This window comes from Petromyzon marinus, chromosome 5 (genome assembly GCF_048934315.1).
Source record: "Petromyzon marinus isolate PM22_M1 ecotype Great Lakes invasive population chromosome 5, UKy_Petmar_22M1.pri1.0, whole genome shotgun sequence".
In the NCBI taxonomy this organism is placed as follows: Eukaryota; Metazoa; Chordata; class Hyperoartia; order Petromyzontiformes; family Petromyzontidae; genus Petromyzon; species Petromyzon marinus.
Window position 1 is genome coordinate 21,656,848 of NC_133671.1, and position 17,647 is coordinate 21,674,494.

At 57.6% G+C, this 17,647-nt stretch overlaps 1 protein-coding gene across 5 annotated transcripts in view; it reads right to left on the reverse strand.

Moving 5' to 3' along the window:
• LOC116939311 (uncharacterized) overlaps positions 1 to 16,853 on the reverse strand; it is a 270,447-nt gene extending 253,594 nt beyond the window's left edge. For all 5 annotated transcript variants that reach the window (XM_076062795.1, XM_076062794.1, XM_076062796.1 and 2 more), the window contains exon 1: positions 16,377 to 16,853. In XM_076062795.1, the coding sequence (XP_075918910.1) occupies positions 16,377 to 16,730 (354 nt within the window). In that variant the 5' untranslated portion in view covers positions 16,731 to 16,853. The remainder of the gene's footprint in view (positions 1 to 16,376) is intronic.
• Positions 16,854 to 17,647: the final 794 nt, after the last annotated feature.

The following is a 17,647-nucleotide window of genomic DNA, read 5'->3' on the forward strand; positions in this document are numbered from 1 at the left end:
GCCGAACCGAGGCACCGGCGGACCGCTCCTCCTCCTTACGGCCCTCACGGCCGCTCCGATCGCGAGCGCTCGCCCCATCGCCGCGCCGCGGCCGGGCAATGTCGCGGCCGGGCAATGTCGCGGCCGACGGAGCCCAGTTGACCATGACTAAAGTCCTTCATTCTCATTAATAACACTTTGGCGGGGGGTCGAGGGGGGATCAAGCTACGAAATTTGATCCTGTGCCGATACTGGGCGAATTATTACATCGCAGGCTTGGGGAGGGAGGCCTTCATCGTCCAGCAGTGGATTGACCATGGCTCGTGATGAATAAATATTTCGGCCCGTGTCTGTATAAATCGCGGAACACACACGAACCATTGCCCTTTCCGCTTCATACATCGCCCTGCTCACATTTGGAATTCCCACCCATTATCTCTTTCTCACCCCCCACGCCACAACCCATCATAGGATAATGTTGCTCAATTAAAAAAGAATGCATCTGTCTGCGAATCGTTTCGTTATCCGTTGCCACAGCTGCTTCGACAGTGCTGTGTGTTGCTGGCCGCTTGACGATTTGGACCTTCGGACCGTTGTGTGTGCTCAGTAGCAGTCATTAAAATCAACTACAACAAAGAAAAGGGGGTTGTCGTGTGTAGCTACAAGATAAGAGCCGTCTGTGTGCGTTTGCGCGTGTGTCTGTGTGCGTGCGTGCCGTTTTCCGGAACCGTCTCTCTCGGTTTGAGTTCCGTGCTCGACACGCACCGCGTGCATGCGTACAAGTGAGTGTGCGTGCACGCGTGCGCGTGTGTGTGTGGTGGTGGTGGTGCGGATCGAGGTGAGCCGCAAATGAGAAGCGGGGAGCCGGTCGGATTGATTTAAATGTCAAACAGATGCAACCTTTCCCCACATAGACAGCTGCGAATGCATAATACACGCACACAGAAACATTTTGGATGACGAAAAGAAAAAAAACATCCCACGATATTAGAAAGAAGAAAAAGGAGAAACTGCTCTCCCGCACGCACCGCATCGCTGCGTCGTCGCGAGCCCGCGTCGTCTACGCACCCCGGCATCCATTGTGACCGCGCAAGTCAAACGACACGGAACGGATGAATTCTGCCAGCGGCGACGCAGCTGATGGGCACGCAGATAGTCTCTCCCTCCCTCCCTCGCGCGCGCGGCGGCGGCGGCAACGACGGCGGTCGGACGGACGGACAAGAAACGGAACGTCGCTGTGTGCGCGTGAAACCGGCGTCGTTGCTGTCGGGCGTGCAGGCGGTGCAGTTGCACCGGGGACCATGGCGTGGACTAACAGATAAACTAAGAGGGAGGGGGGGGAGATCAGGGGAACGCAAACGCCCCCCGCCATCGCCCCCGTCTCCCCACCCGCCACATTCATTCATCCCACCAGGGCCCATGCCTAGACTACAGTGACCCACAGCCTTACCCGGGGACCGCAGAACGTCGACAGAACCTGCGGGTGGGCGGCCAACGGCCGACTCTTGCGAATGACGTCACAACAACAGCACGCGCCGACGAGGCCGCGTGCTGTTATTCTGGCTAATACACAACGGCGGTTAGCATCGGGGCGGCCGCTGGAGCGGTTGCCAAGTGCGCGGTTGTGGGCAATGGCCCTCTCTCGTTCCCGACGCGCGAGAGTCGAGAGCGTTGCGAGCGTCGCCGGTTGAACCCCCCGCCCCCCCGCCCCCCACCCCCGACGTCGGCACAGCCCCTTGGCGTTCTTCAAACTCCACTTCGCGTTTGACTGCATCTCCAAACGTATCGCAGCCACCGCAGTTAACATCGCCGTCCTCCTTTCTTCTCAATCCCTGTCATCGCAAGCTAAACACCTCGGCGTAAAGAAACTTTGAATCCGAGTTTTTTTTTCTATCTTCAACGCCAAGTCTTTTTTCAAGGCGAGCCACTCTGTAAAACGCCGTGTCAGACGACGGATCAAAATCAATTTCACGCGCCCTTCGCCTCCCTGGGACGCGACACGTCGGCCTCGCTAGGAACACACGCGCTCTGTAGTCGCAGGGCGAGGTTTGGTCATGGCACGCGATGATAAGAAAAATAAAATTATCAAAGCGATGCCGCGCGACTCAAACGAACATTGTGCGGCAAACGATGGTGGGCCAAGTCCAACCCGCGACCAGGATTTGAACCCGTGACCTTCCGCTTGAGAGGCGCCGAGCCACCAGGCCAGAAAATGGCAGAAGCGGCTACGTGCGTGTGTGCGTGTACACACGAAACCACACACGCACAGGCTAAAAATACACACGAAACAAAGATCCCCCGCCCCCCAATAGCCCTGTCAGGCTGTTGGGACAAAGCGCTGCTCGAGAGCACACCTGTGAAAGCCGGCACGGCGCACAAGGGGTAGAGGGTGGCGACCAACTCCACACCCTGACCGTCTTCGTCTCCCCAGTGTTGATGTTTCCACACCACACCGGGTACTCATTTATGGCCGTGTCGACTTCGGGTGGTGGTGGTGGGGGGGGTCCATAATCGGTTGAGACATTCGCCACGTACGTTGGGTTGGCCGCGAGCCGGAATCAAGACTCGGGTCGCCGGCTCTGTAGTTCTGTGTGTGAACGCTACGCCACGTCTCTCAACAAAACACACAAGTGCAAAACAAATACAAAGGTCCTCCGTGCAGCCTTAACAGACTTTTCGGGGCAAGTGCTGTTCACGAGCACCTTTGAAGGCCGGCACAGCACACGAGGGGGTGGGTGGCCGCCACCACGCCCGATCGGCTTTGTCTCCCCATTGGCGATGTTTACACACCACACCAGGTACTCATTTGAGGCCGAGTCGACCTAAGGGAGGCCCCGGACTAGTTCAGATAATCGTCACTGGTGTTGGCCATGAGCGAGAATTGAACTCGGGCCGACAGGTTCGTAGCGCAGAGCGCCAACCGCAACATCACCGCTCCCCACTACACACTGCACACACTGAAAGCGTACCCATGCAAATCGAGCCCCCTTCCTTTCGCACGGGAACTTATATCTGCATCTTCGGCCGACGCGGAACGTGCGAATAAAAAAATACATAAAATAAAAAGGGGCCCCTCGGTTGTCGGGAACCCCCAAAAAGGAAAAATAAATAACGAGCGAGATTTATTTAGACGGAGCGCGCGGTCTCGTCTGGGGCAGCGAGTCAATCGCCACTAAAGCGAACAATAAACAAAGCGCAGCCGAGATCTCCGCATTGAAAGTCACAGCGCCCGGGCCATTCTCAATTTATATAACAGGACACTGTCTTACACGCTGCGTGGGGGTGGGCCGCGTGTGTGTGTGTGAGCGTGTGTGCCGAGTGCGTCGGTGTGTGCGTGGAGAGGTAGTGTAGCAGTTAGCGCGCTGCGCTACGAACCTGGCAACCCGAGTTCGATTCTTGCCCATGGCCAACACCAGTGACAATTATCTCAACCGGTCGTGGTCCTCCCCTAGGTCGATTCAGCCTCAAATGAGTACCTGGTGCATTGTGTAAACATCGCCACTGGGGAGACAAAGGCGGCCGGGGGTGGTGCTGGCTACCCACCCTCTCGTGTGCCGTTCTGGCCTTCATAGGTGCTACTCGCTAACAGCCTTGCCTCAACAGCCTGTTAAGGCTACACGGGGGATCTTTGTCTTTGTTTGCCTATGAAGCTTTACCTGTTTGTGTATTTTTCTGGATGTGTGTGTGCCTGTGTTTTGTGCGTGAACCGTTTTGCTTGCGTATATGCCAGTGTATCCTGTGTCTGTGTATCTGTTCCTGTATTTGTGTTTGTACTGTGGCTGTTTTGGTGTGTTTGCGTGCTTGCAAATTTGCACGTGTGTGCGTATCTGTGCCGCTGTGCGTATTTGTGCCTGTATTGTATGGGTGTGCCTGTATTTTTGCCCGTGTGTGCGCGCGCGCCCACGCACGTACGTCGTCTACACGTTGCGTGTCTGTACCGTGCGTGTGTCTGTCTGTGCCATGCGTCAGTGCCTGTACCGTGCGTGTGTCTGTGCGTGTCCGTGTCGTGCGTGCGTGCGCCGCCGCCCATAGCGGCGTGTGCGTGGCTGCAGTATTCTGCGCGCGTGCGCGAGAGGGTGTGCGCGCGCGTATTAAATCCACAACGCCCGCGTTTAAAATTTAATTTCGTGACCATTTAAGAGCCGAGCCCCGTCAGCCGAGCCCTGCACACGGAGCGTGAACGGGGCTCCGTAAATCACGCGGCGCGAGTAATTGTTAACGAGGTGTACAATTCTCAGTGGGTTTTTTTCGTTTCCTCTCCCGCGTTTTCTGTTTTGTCATGACGGCGGCAGAGGATTCCTCGCGCCCTCCCGGACGGAAAGCGGTTCGAGACCGGCGGCCGCCCTGGTTAACGGCGCCGCGTGGCGTCTGCTTCCCGGCGGATGTCACATCCCTCCCGTGACCTTATCCAAAGAAGAAGGGGCAAGGAGACACTTTCCGCCGCACCAAATTTCCCAAATAATCGCAAATCACATAAAACCATGTTTAAAAAAAACACGCGGCAATATTTGCCCGCCACCGGCAGACGTACGTGCCGCGCGAATCGGCGGGGTCCTTCGTGGACAGCCTCGCACCATTGTGAGATTGACGCGATTATTCATCGTGCTCGACTACGGTTAATTGTTAGGAGGCTGACCTCCGGCACTGTGCGGGTTGCAGAGAGATCCTTGCAACGTAGGTGGGGTGGTGGGTGGTGAGGGGGGTGGTGGTGGGTGGGTGTGGGTGCCTTGGAGGGGTGATTGGGGGGTGGCTGGTGGGGAGGCAACCACAGTAGAGAAGCCCACTTCAGCCGCAGGGGATTATCAGAGCCAATCACAATCCCCATGGGCACCGAAATTGTTCTCAGAATGTTTTTCTTAGGCGTTGGGTTATTTTTTTTCTCTCTGGGAGCAGTGGTGGTGAGTGGGGGGGCTTGGCAATGTGCTCGCAGATAGCAGGCACCAAACCAAACACAGATACTTGGAACGCGGCGATGTAAAAAAAAACACGAGACCGACTCGGCTTGCCCTCCACTCGAGTTCTCCCCGCCACCGACGCCGCCGCATGGCACACACATACACACACACAAGGAAACACACACGGACGCACGCACGCGGCCCACGTAATGGCGTGCAACCGAAAGGCCTGTGGTGGCTTCATGGGATTTCTGCTCAACCTGGCAATCAGCAGCTCGTTGCAACAGCGCCAGAGGGGGCTCGGTGTGGGGGGGGTTAGTATGGGTTCTGCTGATGAGCTGGGAGCCTGGGGCTGGAGGAGGAGGGGGAGGGAGGCTTGCTGGCTGTGTGGGTCGTTGAAAATGGTTGGTGGCCAGGTTGGCTGAGTGGTTGGTTGGCTGAGTGGTTGGTTGGCTGGTGGACGAGGTGGACGAGGTGGTTTTAGTAGTTGGGTGGATGTGTTTCTGTGGGTGGGTGGGTGACCGAGGATGGCTGTCTGGGTATGTGGCTGGATGAATTGGATGGGTTTGTTTTTTTTACTGCCTGTCTGGTTGTCTGTTTGGGTGGACGACGGTGTGGCTTTGTAACTGCTTGTATTGGTGTATAGTTTGACTGCCTGTCTGGCTGGGTGTCTGGTTGGGTAGGGGTGGCTGAGTGCCTGCATAGACACTCGGTCGGGTAAGGACCGCTTGGTGACGACGCACCAGACCACTGAATTATTTGACGCCCGCTCTCCCTCCCCCACCGCCCGTTCACACCCGGCGCCACGACACGTAGCCACTTGGCGCAGCGGCCACCAACTTGTTCAGAACGCCGGCCAAGTGGAACTAATTCAAACAGGCACGCCGCACTCAGACCAAGACTCCGGCTTCTCGCACGAGTTGAGACAAAAGGGACTGGAGCCTCCTCAACCGGCATGGCCAGCGGTGACCTCCAGGAGGTGGGGGGGGGGGGCGGGCGGGCGGGGGGATCATCCAGGTGGTTCAAAAACGTGGGAAATCGAGTTGGCGGTGGTGCGCAAACGACAAAACCCTCCAAGGCCCGTTACCAGCGACGCATGTTCACTCGGTGACGTTTCAAGCAATGGCCATTCTTCGCGGGAGAGAGATGGAGGAGGAGGCCAGAGGGGTTAAGTGAACAATAGTTGGAAACTGCACTCTTTGCAGCACGTACACACCACGGGTCCCTGATAGGTAGCGTCCAGATCAGCTCCCTTCACATCGGCAGGAAACGCCGCACTCGCACAACCGCCTCCAGCCACGGGGGGAGAGAGAGAGAGACACGGACGCTGGAGGCCACGCGCGCGCGGAAGGTTGAAGGGCACGGCAGCGAGCCACGGGGGCCAGATTTCGGAACCGAGCTTGGCCGACGGCGCACGGCTCCGGCGATTGCTGCGCTCTCATGGGCGACATCGGCGACATCGGCACAATTCCGCCGAAGAAAAATCGGATAAAAGGGGGAGGGGGACGTTCGCCCGACAAGTGCGCGACGTCCGAATGGCGGTTCGTCTTCGCGTTGCTGGCAAGCGACACGGCGCGGCCCCTCGTCGCGACCCGCAAATCTCCCCGCGTCGCCGCCTCCGCTCACAGGAGACGTCTAAAATGTGTGCACCTCCACGAGCGAGGGAACCGCGGCGCACTTCCGATAGGCCGCCGCGAACGTCAACATTTAACGGAACGGCGGGTTTACTTGACGAGGCGGGCCGAGGTACGCGCCGGTGACCGACGATGTGCAAATGAGGTAAGGGAGCCGCCACCGCGAGTCGTCGCTTCCGCGGCCCCCCTCCGCGCGCCGCGCTGCCAAGACAACACGGTACAGTGCCGTAAGGCAACACTTGCGGCGCGCCTCGCCATCGGCAGCCGCATCAAGCGAAATGGACAATTACGGGGGCTCGAGTGACCCCCCCCACTCCCCCGGCTGCAGACGCCCGGCTTTGGGATCTCCGTAACAAGATCACCGGTTTCCGACCGCCACCATTCCGCACGTCCGTCCGACGCACGGCGCGCCGACGAGCGTGACATGGCTGGCTCCCTCCCCGCCCCCCCATTCCACACGAGCCGCCCTCGCTCAATCATCGTCGTTTTAACGCCGAACTGGAACGCGCAATTTATTTATTTTTCACGGCGACGACGAAAGAGGGTGCCGCGCAGGACGAGCGGGGAAAGCGGCGGCGATCTTTCGCGAAGACGCGACGAAAAGGGGGGGGGGGGGCACGAGGCCGCCTGCGTTTGGAGCGTCGATTTTCGGCAGAGAACATCCGTGGCCTCGCCACGTACGCGCGCTCGCACTCGCACAAGAGACCCTTGTGTGCCGGGACAATAAATAACGAATCACGTGGAATATTGTACAGCGAGTGATGGAGTCTACACTTCCAACCCTCCCCCATTCCAACCCGCTGCCCTGTTCCAGAACTCGAGACTTTCCCTCTCGCCCCCCCCCCCCCGCCTAACACCCCGGGTGTGTCTCGCTCTCACCCTCAAGTGTCTTCATTCTCACCTTTACCCCAGTGCCCAGGCACCGTCCCCCTCTCACTCCCTCAATCCTCCTACCGCCAGCCAACTCCACGCCTCTCTCCGAAAACAACAAAAATACTTCCTATCTCACAACACGACGCGTGGCAGCGCCCCCCACGGGCCCCCCCCCCCGCTGCCGCCCCCATTAGCGCACGGTGAGGAGACGACCGGTAAATCCACGTTGTGCTACATCGGTGCCCGCTCGCGCAAGCGGAACCCCGTGGGCTAGGGCGGGTGACGACGCATCGATTCGCCCATTCAAATAAAAAAAATTATCACGCTCACGATACGTTCTGTCCGCTCGAGCGTGTAACAATCAAATTATTCACGCGTTATGCAAATGCAATGCAAAAGATATGCTAATGCGGGCGAGCTAACGATGCCGTAGAAGCGTTTCAGAAACGACGAGAAGCAAATATGAAGGAGATGGTGAAAATGAGGCAAACGCGTTCATCGATTGTTGAATACATTTCTGATCCAAAAGGGTGAACTGGGCTGTGTGGCGTGGGAGTGATTTGTTTACTTGCAAGCAGAGACACAACGGACACCACTAATACGACCATCACTTTCACTCCCTCCACCATTACTCTCATGATCATCACCCCCACCACGATTACTAGTATACCACTAACACCACCACCACCATCACTCCCATGATCATCACCCCCACCACTATAACTACTATACCACTATCACCACCACCACCACTGCTACCACCGCCACAACCACCACTATCACTCCCAGCACCTTCACTACCAACCAACCTTCACGACCACCACCTCCTCACCCCAAGGGCTGTATCGGGGCCAAAGGGACATGACGGGGGGGGCGTTGGCCCGACATCGCCCGCTGCACCCTTAAAGTGCCGCATTTCAACAAAAGGCGGCAGACACCGGGTGAGCGGCACACCGCCCGTACAACCACAAATAACGATTCTCCAAATGCTCATCGTTGTCTCTTACGCAACGACGTAAACAATAACAGCAGCAACAACAACAGCGTGCTCCAGTTATCCAGGACAGCCTCACCGCATCGCTAGACTTGTATTCACGAGGCTCCTGCCACATGGGGATGGTTTCTGGCGAGTTTTTTTTGTTAAATCAGACGAGGAGCGTTTCTTTTCGCGTGGGCGGCAATGGGAGAATGGGTCGCGCATGACGAGAGACAACACTCGCACAAGCTCCACGCGGAGCGGTTCACAACCCCACTTGCTGTACCCCGCCATCGCCGGCGTCACCTCGCAGCCGCCCGGAGGTCACACGAATCTCGACGCGATCCGCCGAACCAAAGTCACAATACAATAAACGTCGCGGTGGAAATTCAAGAGGGTGCCGAGTCTTCCACCCTGCACCAACACTCCGCCGCATAGACGCACCAAGCCAGCCGACACCGAAGCGGTGTTTAAATCCCAGACGCGAGTCCAAAAAGGCAAGACGCCTCTTATCTTGTAGCTTGCATGCACGGGATGATGCGTGTCCCGGGGCGTCGCACGTCGGATTTAAGATTCGCTAATGAGGAGGAGAAAACTCAACGAATTTAAAGTTACCGTCGCGACCGTCATCGTGGCACCGTGCCTGACGTCACATGTGAAGCGTCCCACACGCGTGGACTCATTGGCCGAGTAAGTAAATGTCTGATTAAGCTCGTTTCTGAGCAAGCCAAAGCTGGATTAAGCCAATGTCCGAGTATCTCATCCGAGTAGGCTAACATCTAATTGTCTCAGTAAGCCAGTGTCTGACTAAGTCATTTTCGAAGCTCGTGTCCGAGTAAGCCATTGTTTGAGTCACTGCCTAAGTAATTGTCTGCGTAAGCCGTTGTCTAAGTAAGCCGGTGTCTGGGTATGTGCTTGTTTGATTCAGTGTCCGAAAAATCAAGTGTCTGAGTCACTGTCTAAGTAATTGTCCAAGTAAGCTGGTGTCTGAGTAGCTCATTGTTTGATTCAGCCAGTGTCCGAGGAATCAAGTGTCTGAGTCACTGTCTAAGTAATTGTCCAAGTAAGCCGGTGTCTGAGTAGCTCATTGTTTGATTCAGCCAGTGTCCGAGTCACTAAGTAAATGTCTGAGAAAGCCGTTGTTTGTCTGCACAAGCCAACCACGTGTCCGTCTTCTGTGTGAGAAGTCATCGGTGTTCTCCTCGCTAACGAAGCCTCTTCCCGTCCACGTTGGGTGGATGAGGAGGGGGGGTGGGAGCCCGGGATACGCGGTGGGAGCCCGTGCGGCAGGAGCAGCAGGGGTGGGGTGCGCATCTACAGGAGGAGGAGGAGGGAGCGGCAGTAACAACAACAACAGCGGCGGCAGCAGCAGCAGCCAGCGGTAGCCAGCAGCTGCCGTCGCGTCCCATTTTCGCCCTCGGCTTTGAGTTTTCCACCGTTCAATGAACGCCGAGCCGCCAAAAGCGGGCGGCGCGGCTCCCCCCCCTCAGCTCCCCCCCCCCCCGCTCAGCTCCCCCCCCCCGCTCAGCTCTACCCCCCGCTCAGCTCTACCCCCCGCTCAGCTCTACCCCCCGCTCAGCTCTACCCCCCGCTCAGCTCTACCCCCCCCGCTCAGCTCCCCCCTCTCAGCTCCCCCCCTCTCAGCTCCCCCCTCTCAGCTCTACCCCTCGCTCAGCTCCCCCCCCTCTCAGCTCTACCCCCCGCTCAGCTCTACCCCCTGCTCAGCTCTACCCCCCCCGCTCAGCTCCCCCCCTCTCAGCTCTACCCCTCGCTCAGCTCCCCCCCCCCGCTCAGCTCCCCCCCCCCCGCTCAGCTCCCCCCCCCTCTCAGCTCTACCCCCCGCTCAGCTCCCCCCCGCTCAGCTCCCACCCCCTCTCAGCTCTACCCCCTCTCAGCTCCCCCCCCATCTCAGCTCCCCCCCCCGCTCAGCTCCTCCCCCCCGCTCAGCTCCCCCCCTCTCAGCTCCCCCCCCCCTCTCAGCTCCCCCCCTCTCAGCTCCCCCCCCCTCTCAGCTCTCCCCCCTCTCAGCTCTACCCCCCGCTCGCGCCGCGCACCGCGCCACCTGTAGCCGACGGGCCGAGTCGGCCTCGACCCCCCCCCGCCCCTTCCTGACCACCCGCTGCGTGACCCAAGGTCAGGGCCGGGTCAGGTCAGGTCAGGTCACCCCCCCCCCCCCACTGCCGTCTGCTGACCCCAGCGGGCCAGGGGCCACGACTCCCCCCAGCCCCCAGCCCCCGGCCCCCAGCCACAATCTCCGCCTCTCTACAGCGGCCAGGAGGAGCCGGCATCCATTTTGTACCCGGGCACTCCGAGAGAGATGAGAGCGGAGAGGGGAGAGGCGGGGATCGCGGATTCCGCGACGATTCCGCGACGATTCGCGTACAAGACCACCACAGCCAGACAGGATCCCAGACAGTTCCTCGTCACTTAGACAGTGGCTGCAGGGGGCTAAACTCCGGCCAGTGGGCTCGCTTACGACCTCACTTAAGACACCCAGCGAACTCGCCAAGCCACTCACTCGTCGCAGTCACTATTAAATGTACACACTCGTTCACTCACAACAACGCTCAGACACTCAACTCGCACACTCAGACATCCGCTTCGACGTACAATCCCCCCCCCCCCCCAAGATACGAGCTCACTTGGACAATACGATACCAACTCAACACCCCTCCGCCGTCACATCACACACGCGCGCGCATTGAACTCACACACACACTCATTATACTCGCACGCACACCCCACTCGGCACACACGACGCACGAACAATCGAAAACACAAGCACACACTCAGTACACAGTCGCCTCGCACGCACAGACACACACAGATACACGGACAAAGATCCCCCGTATAGCCTTTAACAGACTGTTGGGGCAAGTGCTGTTAGCGAGTAGCACCTATGAAGGCCGGCACGGCACACGAGGGGGCGGGTGGCCAGCACCACGCACGGCCGCCTTTGTCTCCCCAGTGGCGATGTTTACACACCGCACCGGGTACACATTTGAGGCTGAGTCGACCTAGAGGAAGAGGCCCATGACCGGTTCAGATAATCGTCACCGGTGTTGGCCGTGAGCGGGAACTGAACCCGGGTCGCAGCGCGCTAACCGCTACACTACCGCTCCCCAACACACACACACCACACGCACAACACACACACACCACACACACCACAAACGCACATATACACGTACAACAACAACAATCGCCATTCGCCACTAAGTGGCGGTGACGTCACCACGACGCTTGTGCCAGGCCATGTGCACACGTACGTGTAACACACAGGCACAACACACACGCACAGATACACGTACAACGCACACACACACACAGGCACAACACACACGCACAGATACACGTACAACACACACGCACAGATACACGTACAACACACACGCACAGATACACGTACAACACACACGCACAGGCACACGTACAACACACACACACAGGCACACGTACAACACACACACAGGCACACGTACAACACACACACACAGGCACACGTACAACACACACACACAGGCACACGTACAACACACACGCACAGATACACGTACAACACACACGCACAGAGACAAGTACCACACACACACACAGGCACAACACACACGCACAGATACACGTACAACAAACACACACGCACAAACACACACGCACAGATACACGTACAACAAACACACACGCACAGATCACACGTACAACACACACACCACACACGCGCAGATACACACCACACACGCGCAGATACACACCACACACGCGCAGATACACACCACACACGCGCAGATACACACCACACACGCGCAGATACACACCACACACGCGCAGATACACACCACACACGCGCAGATGCACACCACACACGCGCAGATGCACGCACACACACGCGCAGATACACGCACACACACGCGCAGATACACGCACACACACGCGCAGATACACGCACACACACGCGCAGATACACGCACACACACGCGCAGATACACGCACACACACGCGCAGATACACGCACACACACGCGCAGATACACGCACACACACGCGCAGATACACGCACACACACGCGCAGATACACGCACACACACGCGCAGATACACGCACAACACACACACGCGCAGATACACGCACAACACACACACACACCAATACACGCACAACACACACGGACCGATACACGCACAACACACACGCACCGATACACACACACCACACACGCACCGATACACGCACAGATACACACACACCACACACGCACATATACACACACACCACACACGCACCAATACACACACACCTCACACGCACAGATACACAAACACACACCACACACGCACAAATACACACACACACGCACAGATACACACACACCACACACGCACAGATACACACACACCACACACGCACAGATACACACACACACGCACAGATACACACACACACGCACAGATACACACACACACCACACACGCACCGATACACACACACACCACACACGCACCGATACACACACACCACACACGCACCGATACACACACACCACACACGCACCGATACACACACACCACACACGCACCGATACACACACACACCACACACGCACCAATACACACACACCACACACGCACCAATACACACACACCAATACACACACACCACACACGCACCGATACACACACCACACACGCACCGATACACACGCCACACACGCACCGATACACACAGATACACACCACACACGCACAGATACACACACCACACACGCACCGATACACTCACAGATACACACACACCACACACGCACCGATACACGCACACACACACCGATACATACACATGCACCGATACACGCACAGATACATACACACCACACGCGCCCCGATACACGCACACCACACACACACCACACACGCACCGATACACGCAGATACACACACATGCACCGATACACGCACAGATACACACACCACACACGCACCGATACACGCACACCACACACACACCACACACGCACATGTCGATACACGCACAGATACACACACACCACACACGCACATGTCGATACACGCACAGATACACACACACGCACCGATACACGCACAGATACACACACACCACACACGCACCGATACACACACACACCACACACGCACCGATACACGCATCGATACACGCACCACCACGCACAGATACACGTACAACACACACACCACACACGCACAGATACACGTACACACGCACAGATACACGTACCACACACACGCAACACACGCGCACAGATACACACGCACAACACACGCGCACAGATACACACGCACAACACACGCGCACAGATGCACGTACAACGCACACATACACACGTACAACACACGCACCCCAAACACACAGATCCCCTGTGTTGCAGCCTGTAATAGGCTTGGGGCAAACGCTCTTAGCGAGCGCCTATTAAAGCCGACAAAGGCAGACAAAGACCCCCCCTCCCCCCGCGTATAGCCTCAACCCACTTTTGGGGCAAGTGCTGTTAGCGAGCGCCTATGAAAGCCAACAAAGCACACACACACCACACTGTGTGTGAAGACACAGCTTTTTCCGTCGGAACTTCGGAGTCGAACGTGACACACACACAGGGTGTGAACCCTATTGGGTTCGCGACGCACTATTATAATCACGCGGGTACACAATGGCCCAACGCGCACGGTAACACGTTGTCCAAGATCGCAGATCGACAATGACAGGCCCACGGGGTTATGAGAGAAGCGTGTGGCTGGGCAGCAGGAACGGAGAGCCACGTGGAGACAAGACGGGGGCAAGAGAGAGGAGAGAGACACAGACAGACAGACAGGGACAGAGCGGGAGACGCACGGAGACACGGACATTTCAGAGGGGCCAGGAAAAAAAACACAGGCACCAAAAGAACGGGAGAGAGACACACAGGGACACAGAGCATGGGGGACAGAGTCCACAGGCAGAGACATACAAGGACAGAAATCAGAGAGACACCAAGACGGGAAAAAGACACGGCCACAGGCAGAGAGGGTCTACACACACACAGACACTTCCACGGCAGGCATCTCTGGGTTCAACTCGAGCACACAGCGGGACAGACAGAGCAGACAAACAGTCAGACGTAGACAGAGAGAGGGACAAGGGAGCAGACGAACAGACACGGCAACAGATAGGAGGCCTGACAGACAGCCAAGTGGCAGAGGGATCAACGGGCAGAGACCCAGTTAGACAGAGGGCCCACAGAGGAATAGACAGAGGAGCAGACACCCAGACAGACAGACAGACACAGAAGGGGACAGCATGACACGTGACTACAAACTCGCAGACCGAGACAGACGGTGCACTGTCAAACACAGATACAATAACAGTCAGATAGACATGGACAGAGGGGGCTGACGTAGACAGAGGCCATAAGAGACAAGCGAACCGAGAAAGAGCGACAGTGAGGACTAATTACAGACGACAAGACACACAGTCGGTCAGAGGGACAGAGAGACAGCCAGTCCGAGGGACACATAGGAGGCGAGACGCATGAAAAGATAGGCGGGTACATAGACAGACGTGGAGATGATAGCAAGAGGGCAGTGTGGCACAGACGCATGGTACACACATGGACGTAAAACAGAGGACAGGAGGACACAGACACGGACAGTCAGAGACAGTTGCTGACAGACACACGAACAAAGATGCACAGACACAGAGGGACGAAGAGGAGCAGAGAGACAGACGTAGACACGGGAAGAGAGGGGCAGTCTCGCATAGACAGGGGACAGACAGGACATATAGCACTGACAATGGGTAGACACACAGATGGACTGACAAGACAGCCAGAGGGAGAGGAAGACAAAGATGGCCAGGGTGCAAGACCGAACCACAGAGGGACAACGGGACAGAGGTACAAACACAGAAATAGCGACAGATTAATAGATCAACATTTAGACAGATAGGAATGGCATACGTACAGATAGACATCCGACAAAACAGACAGAGGGTCTGACAGATGAACAGACATGAGAGCCAGGAGGACTGACAGAAGGAAAATCGGGGAGACAGGTAGACATTTAAATGCACAGAGCCTGCAAATCAACCATCTAGACGGACAGGTGGCAAGTGATATGAATATACACCCAGAGGAGAGGGAGGCAGACACATTGGAGGAACAGATAGACAGCTGTCAAGTAAACCAGACCATTGGAATAGCGGAACAGACGGACAAAGCTCGTCAGACAGATCGAAGAGGTACAGACAGATAAAGCAACCAACCAGTGGAAAAGGACATTGAGCCAACAGCCACCCGGACAGACAAGACGGCCAATGTGACAGAGACACAGAGCCAGCCACACAAGAGACAATGGATAAGAAGGTAACAACACATCGATAGACAGCTAGAAAGTCAGCCAGACAAAATAAAAAAGTGGATCGAAGGACACAGGCTCGTGAGATGGAGGGGTGAAGGTAAAACTACAGACAGCCAACAAGTCATGAAATAGAACAGAGGGACAGGATGAAGGTCCAGCCTGCCAGCGTGTGAAGGGACATTGACCCACACAGACAGATGGTGACGTGGACAGACCCCGTCCCATCCAGAGAGACGGACTCTGGGTCACCTGGGCAATAAACCTTGTCCCATCCATCCAGATAGACAGAGAGACGGACCCTGGGTCACCAGGACAGACCCCGTCCCATCCAGAGAGACGGACTCTGGGTCACGTGGGCACTAAACCTTGTCCCATCCATCCAGATAGACAGAGAGACGGACCCTGGGTCACCAGGACAGACCCCGTCCCATCCAGAGAGACGGACTCTGGGTCACGTGGGCACTAAACCTCGTCCCATCCATCCAGATAGACAGAGCCTGGGCCACCAGGACAGACATTTTCCCATCCAGAGAGACGGGCCGTCCCATCGGTCACGTGAACAACAAACCAAGTCCCATCCATCGAGACGGACAGACAGACAAGACGAGGCCCTCCTTGGGTCACCCGGACGGACAGACGCGGCGCGCGGTGGTCCTCACCTCGAGTGCCTGCAGGGTGGTGAAGCTGGCGATGGCGAACCCGTCGATTATATCCTCGTCCTGGGAGCTCACCGAGTCCCTGCGGCGGCGCCGCGGCGGCCGCGGCCTCGACGAGCCCGGCCGGTTCTCCGCGTTCTCCCTCTCCGAGCCCGAGCTGGGAGCGCGGTGACGGCCCAAGCCTCCGGCCACGAGGCCGGCCACCACGCCGCCGGGCCGGCCCAGGGCCTGCAGGCCGCCGCCGGTGGTGGTGATCAGCCCCGGCCGACCGGCGCGTCCGGCCGCCTCCCTCTGCTTGTCCCTCTGGGAGCGAGTCCGACGGCTGCGACGGGGCCCGTTGGCCCTGTGGCCGTCCATGGTCGGTTGGTGGTCGCGGGGCCCTCGGGTCACAATCCGCGTGGCCTTGGCCAGATGTGACGACTGGCCGCGGTTGTTGCAAAATGGAAGGAGTTGAACGGGGGGTTGGTGGTGGTTCGTGGTGGTGGCGACGACGCGCGTAGGTTGAAGGTAAAGGTCCTCGTGGGAGCTTTGTGGGGGGCGGGGGGGGCAGACTGATACAAAGTGCCCCCCAAACGGAGGGTGCGAAGGTTCCAACTGCTGACGCCGATGCTCAGCTGTGGGACCGACCGCGGCTCCTCCACGCCATCATCTTCATCATGAGCACCATCACCACCATCATCGTCGTCGTCCTCACCATGCCACGGCCTTCCCCCCTATCTATCTACCTCTTTGTTAGCGAGAGTGATGATGTCGATGATGATGTTAATGATGATGAGAGTACTTGCAGTGAACATTAAAACAAATCCAGCTCGGATCCAGAGGCAAGATTCGCAATCCTCAAAACAAAACCGACAAATAACAACAACAAGAATAACGCCAAGATATAAACAAACGCCTTACACTGTCACCAGCAGCACAGCGGCTCTGTGCCCCCGCTGCTGATGATTCTGGTGAAGACGACGCTGAAGCCGCCGATCCTGCTCAATCTGCTGCTGCTGATACTGCTGACGACGACGACGGGAGGGAGTGCGTGGCGGGGACCCCGTGCCCTTGCTAAGGCCGCTTTGTGGACGCGGGCTCCATTCAGCGGCGCGGGGAGCGTGCGGCCCGCCCGGCAGTGGCGGCGGCGGCGGCTCCTCCTCCTGCTCCTCCTGCTGCTGCTGCTGCCGCTCGTTCTCCTCCTCCTCCCTCGGCCGCCTCCATTTTCTCGTCAAAACTCCGGCCGGAATGACGCTCCTCCTCCTCCTCCTCTCCGTCCTCGTCGCCTTCCTCTC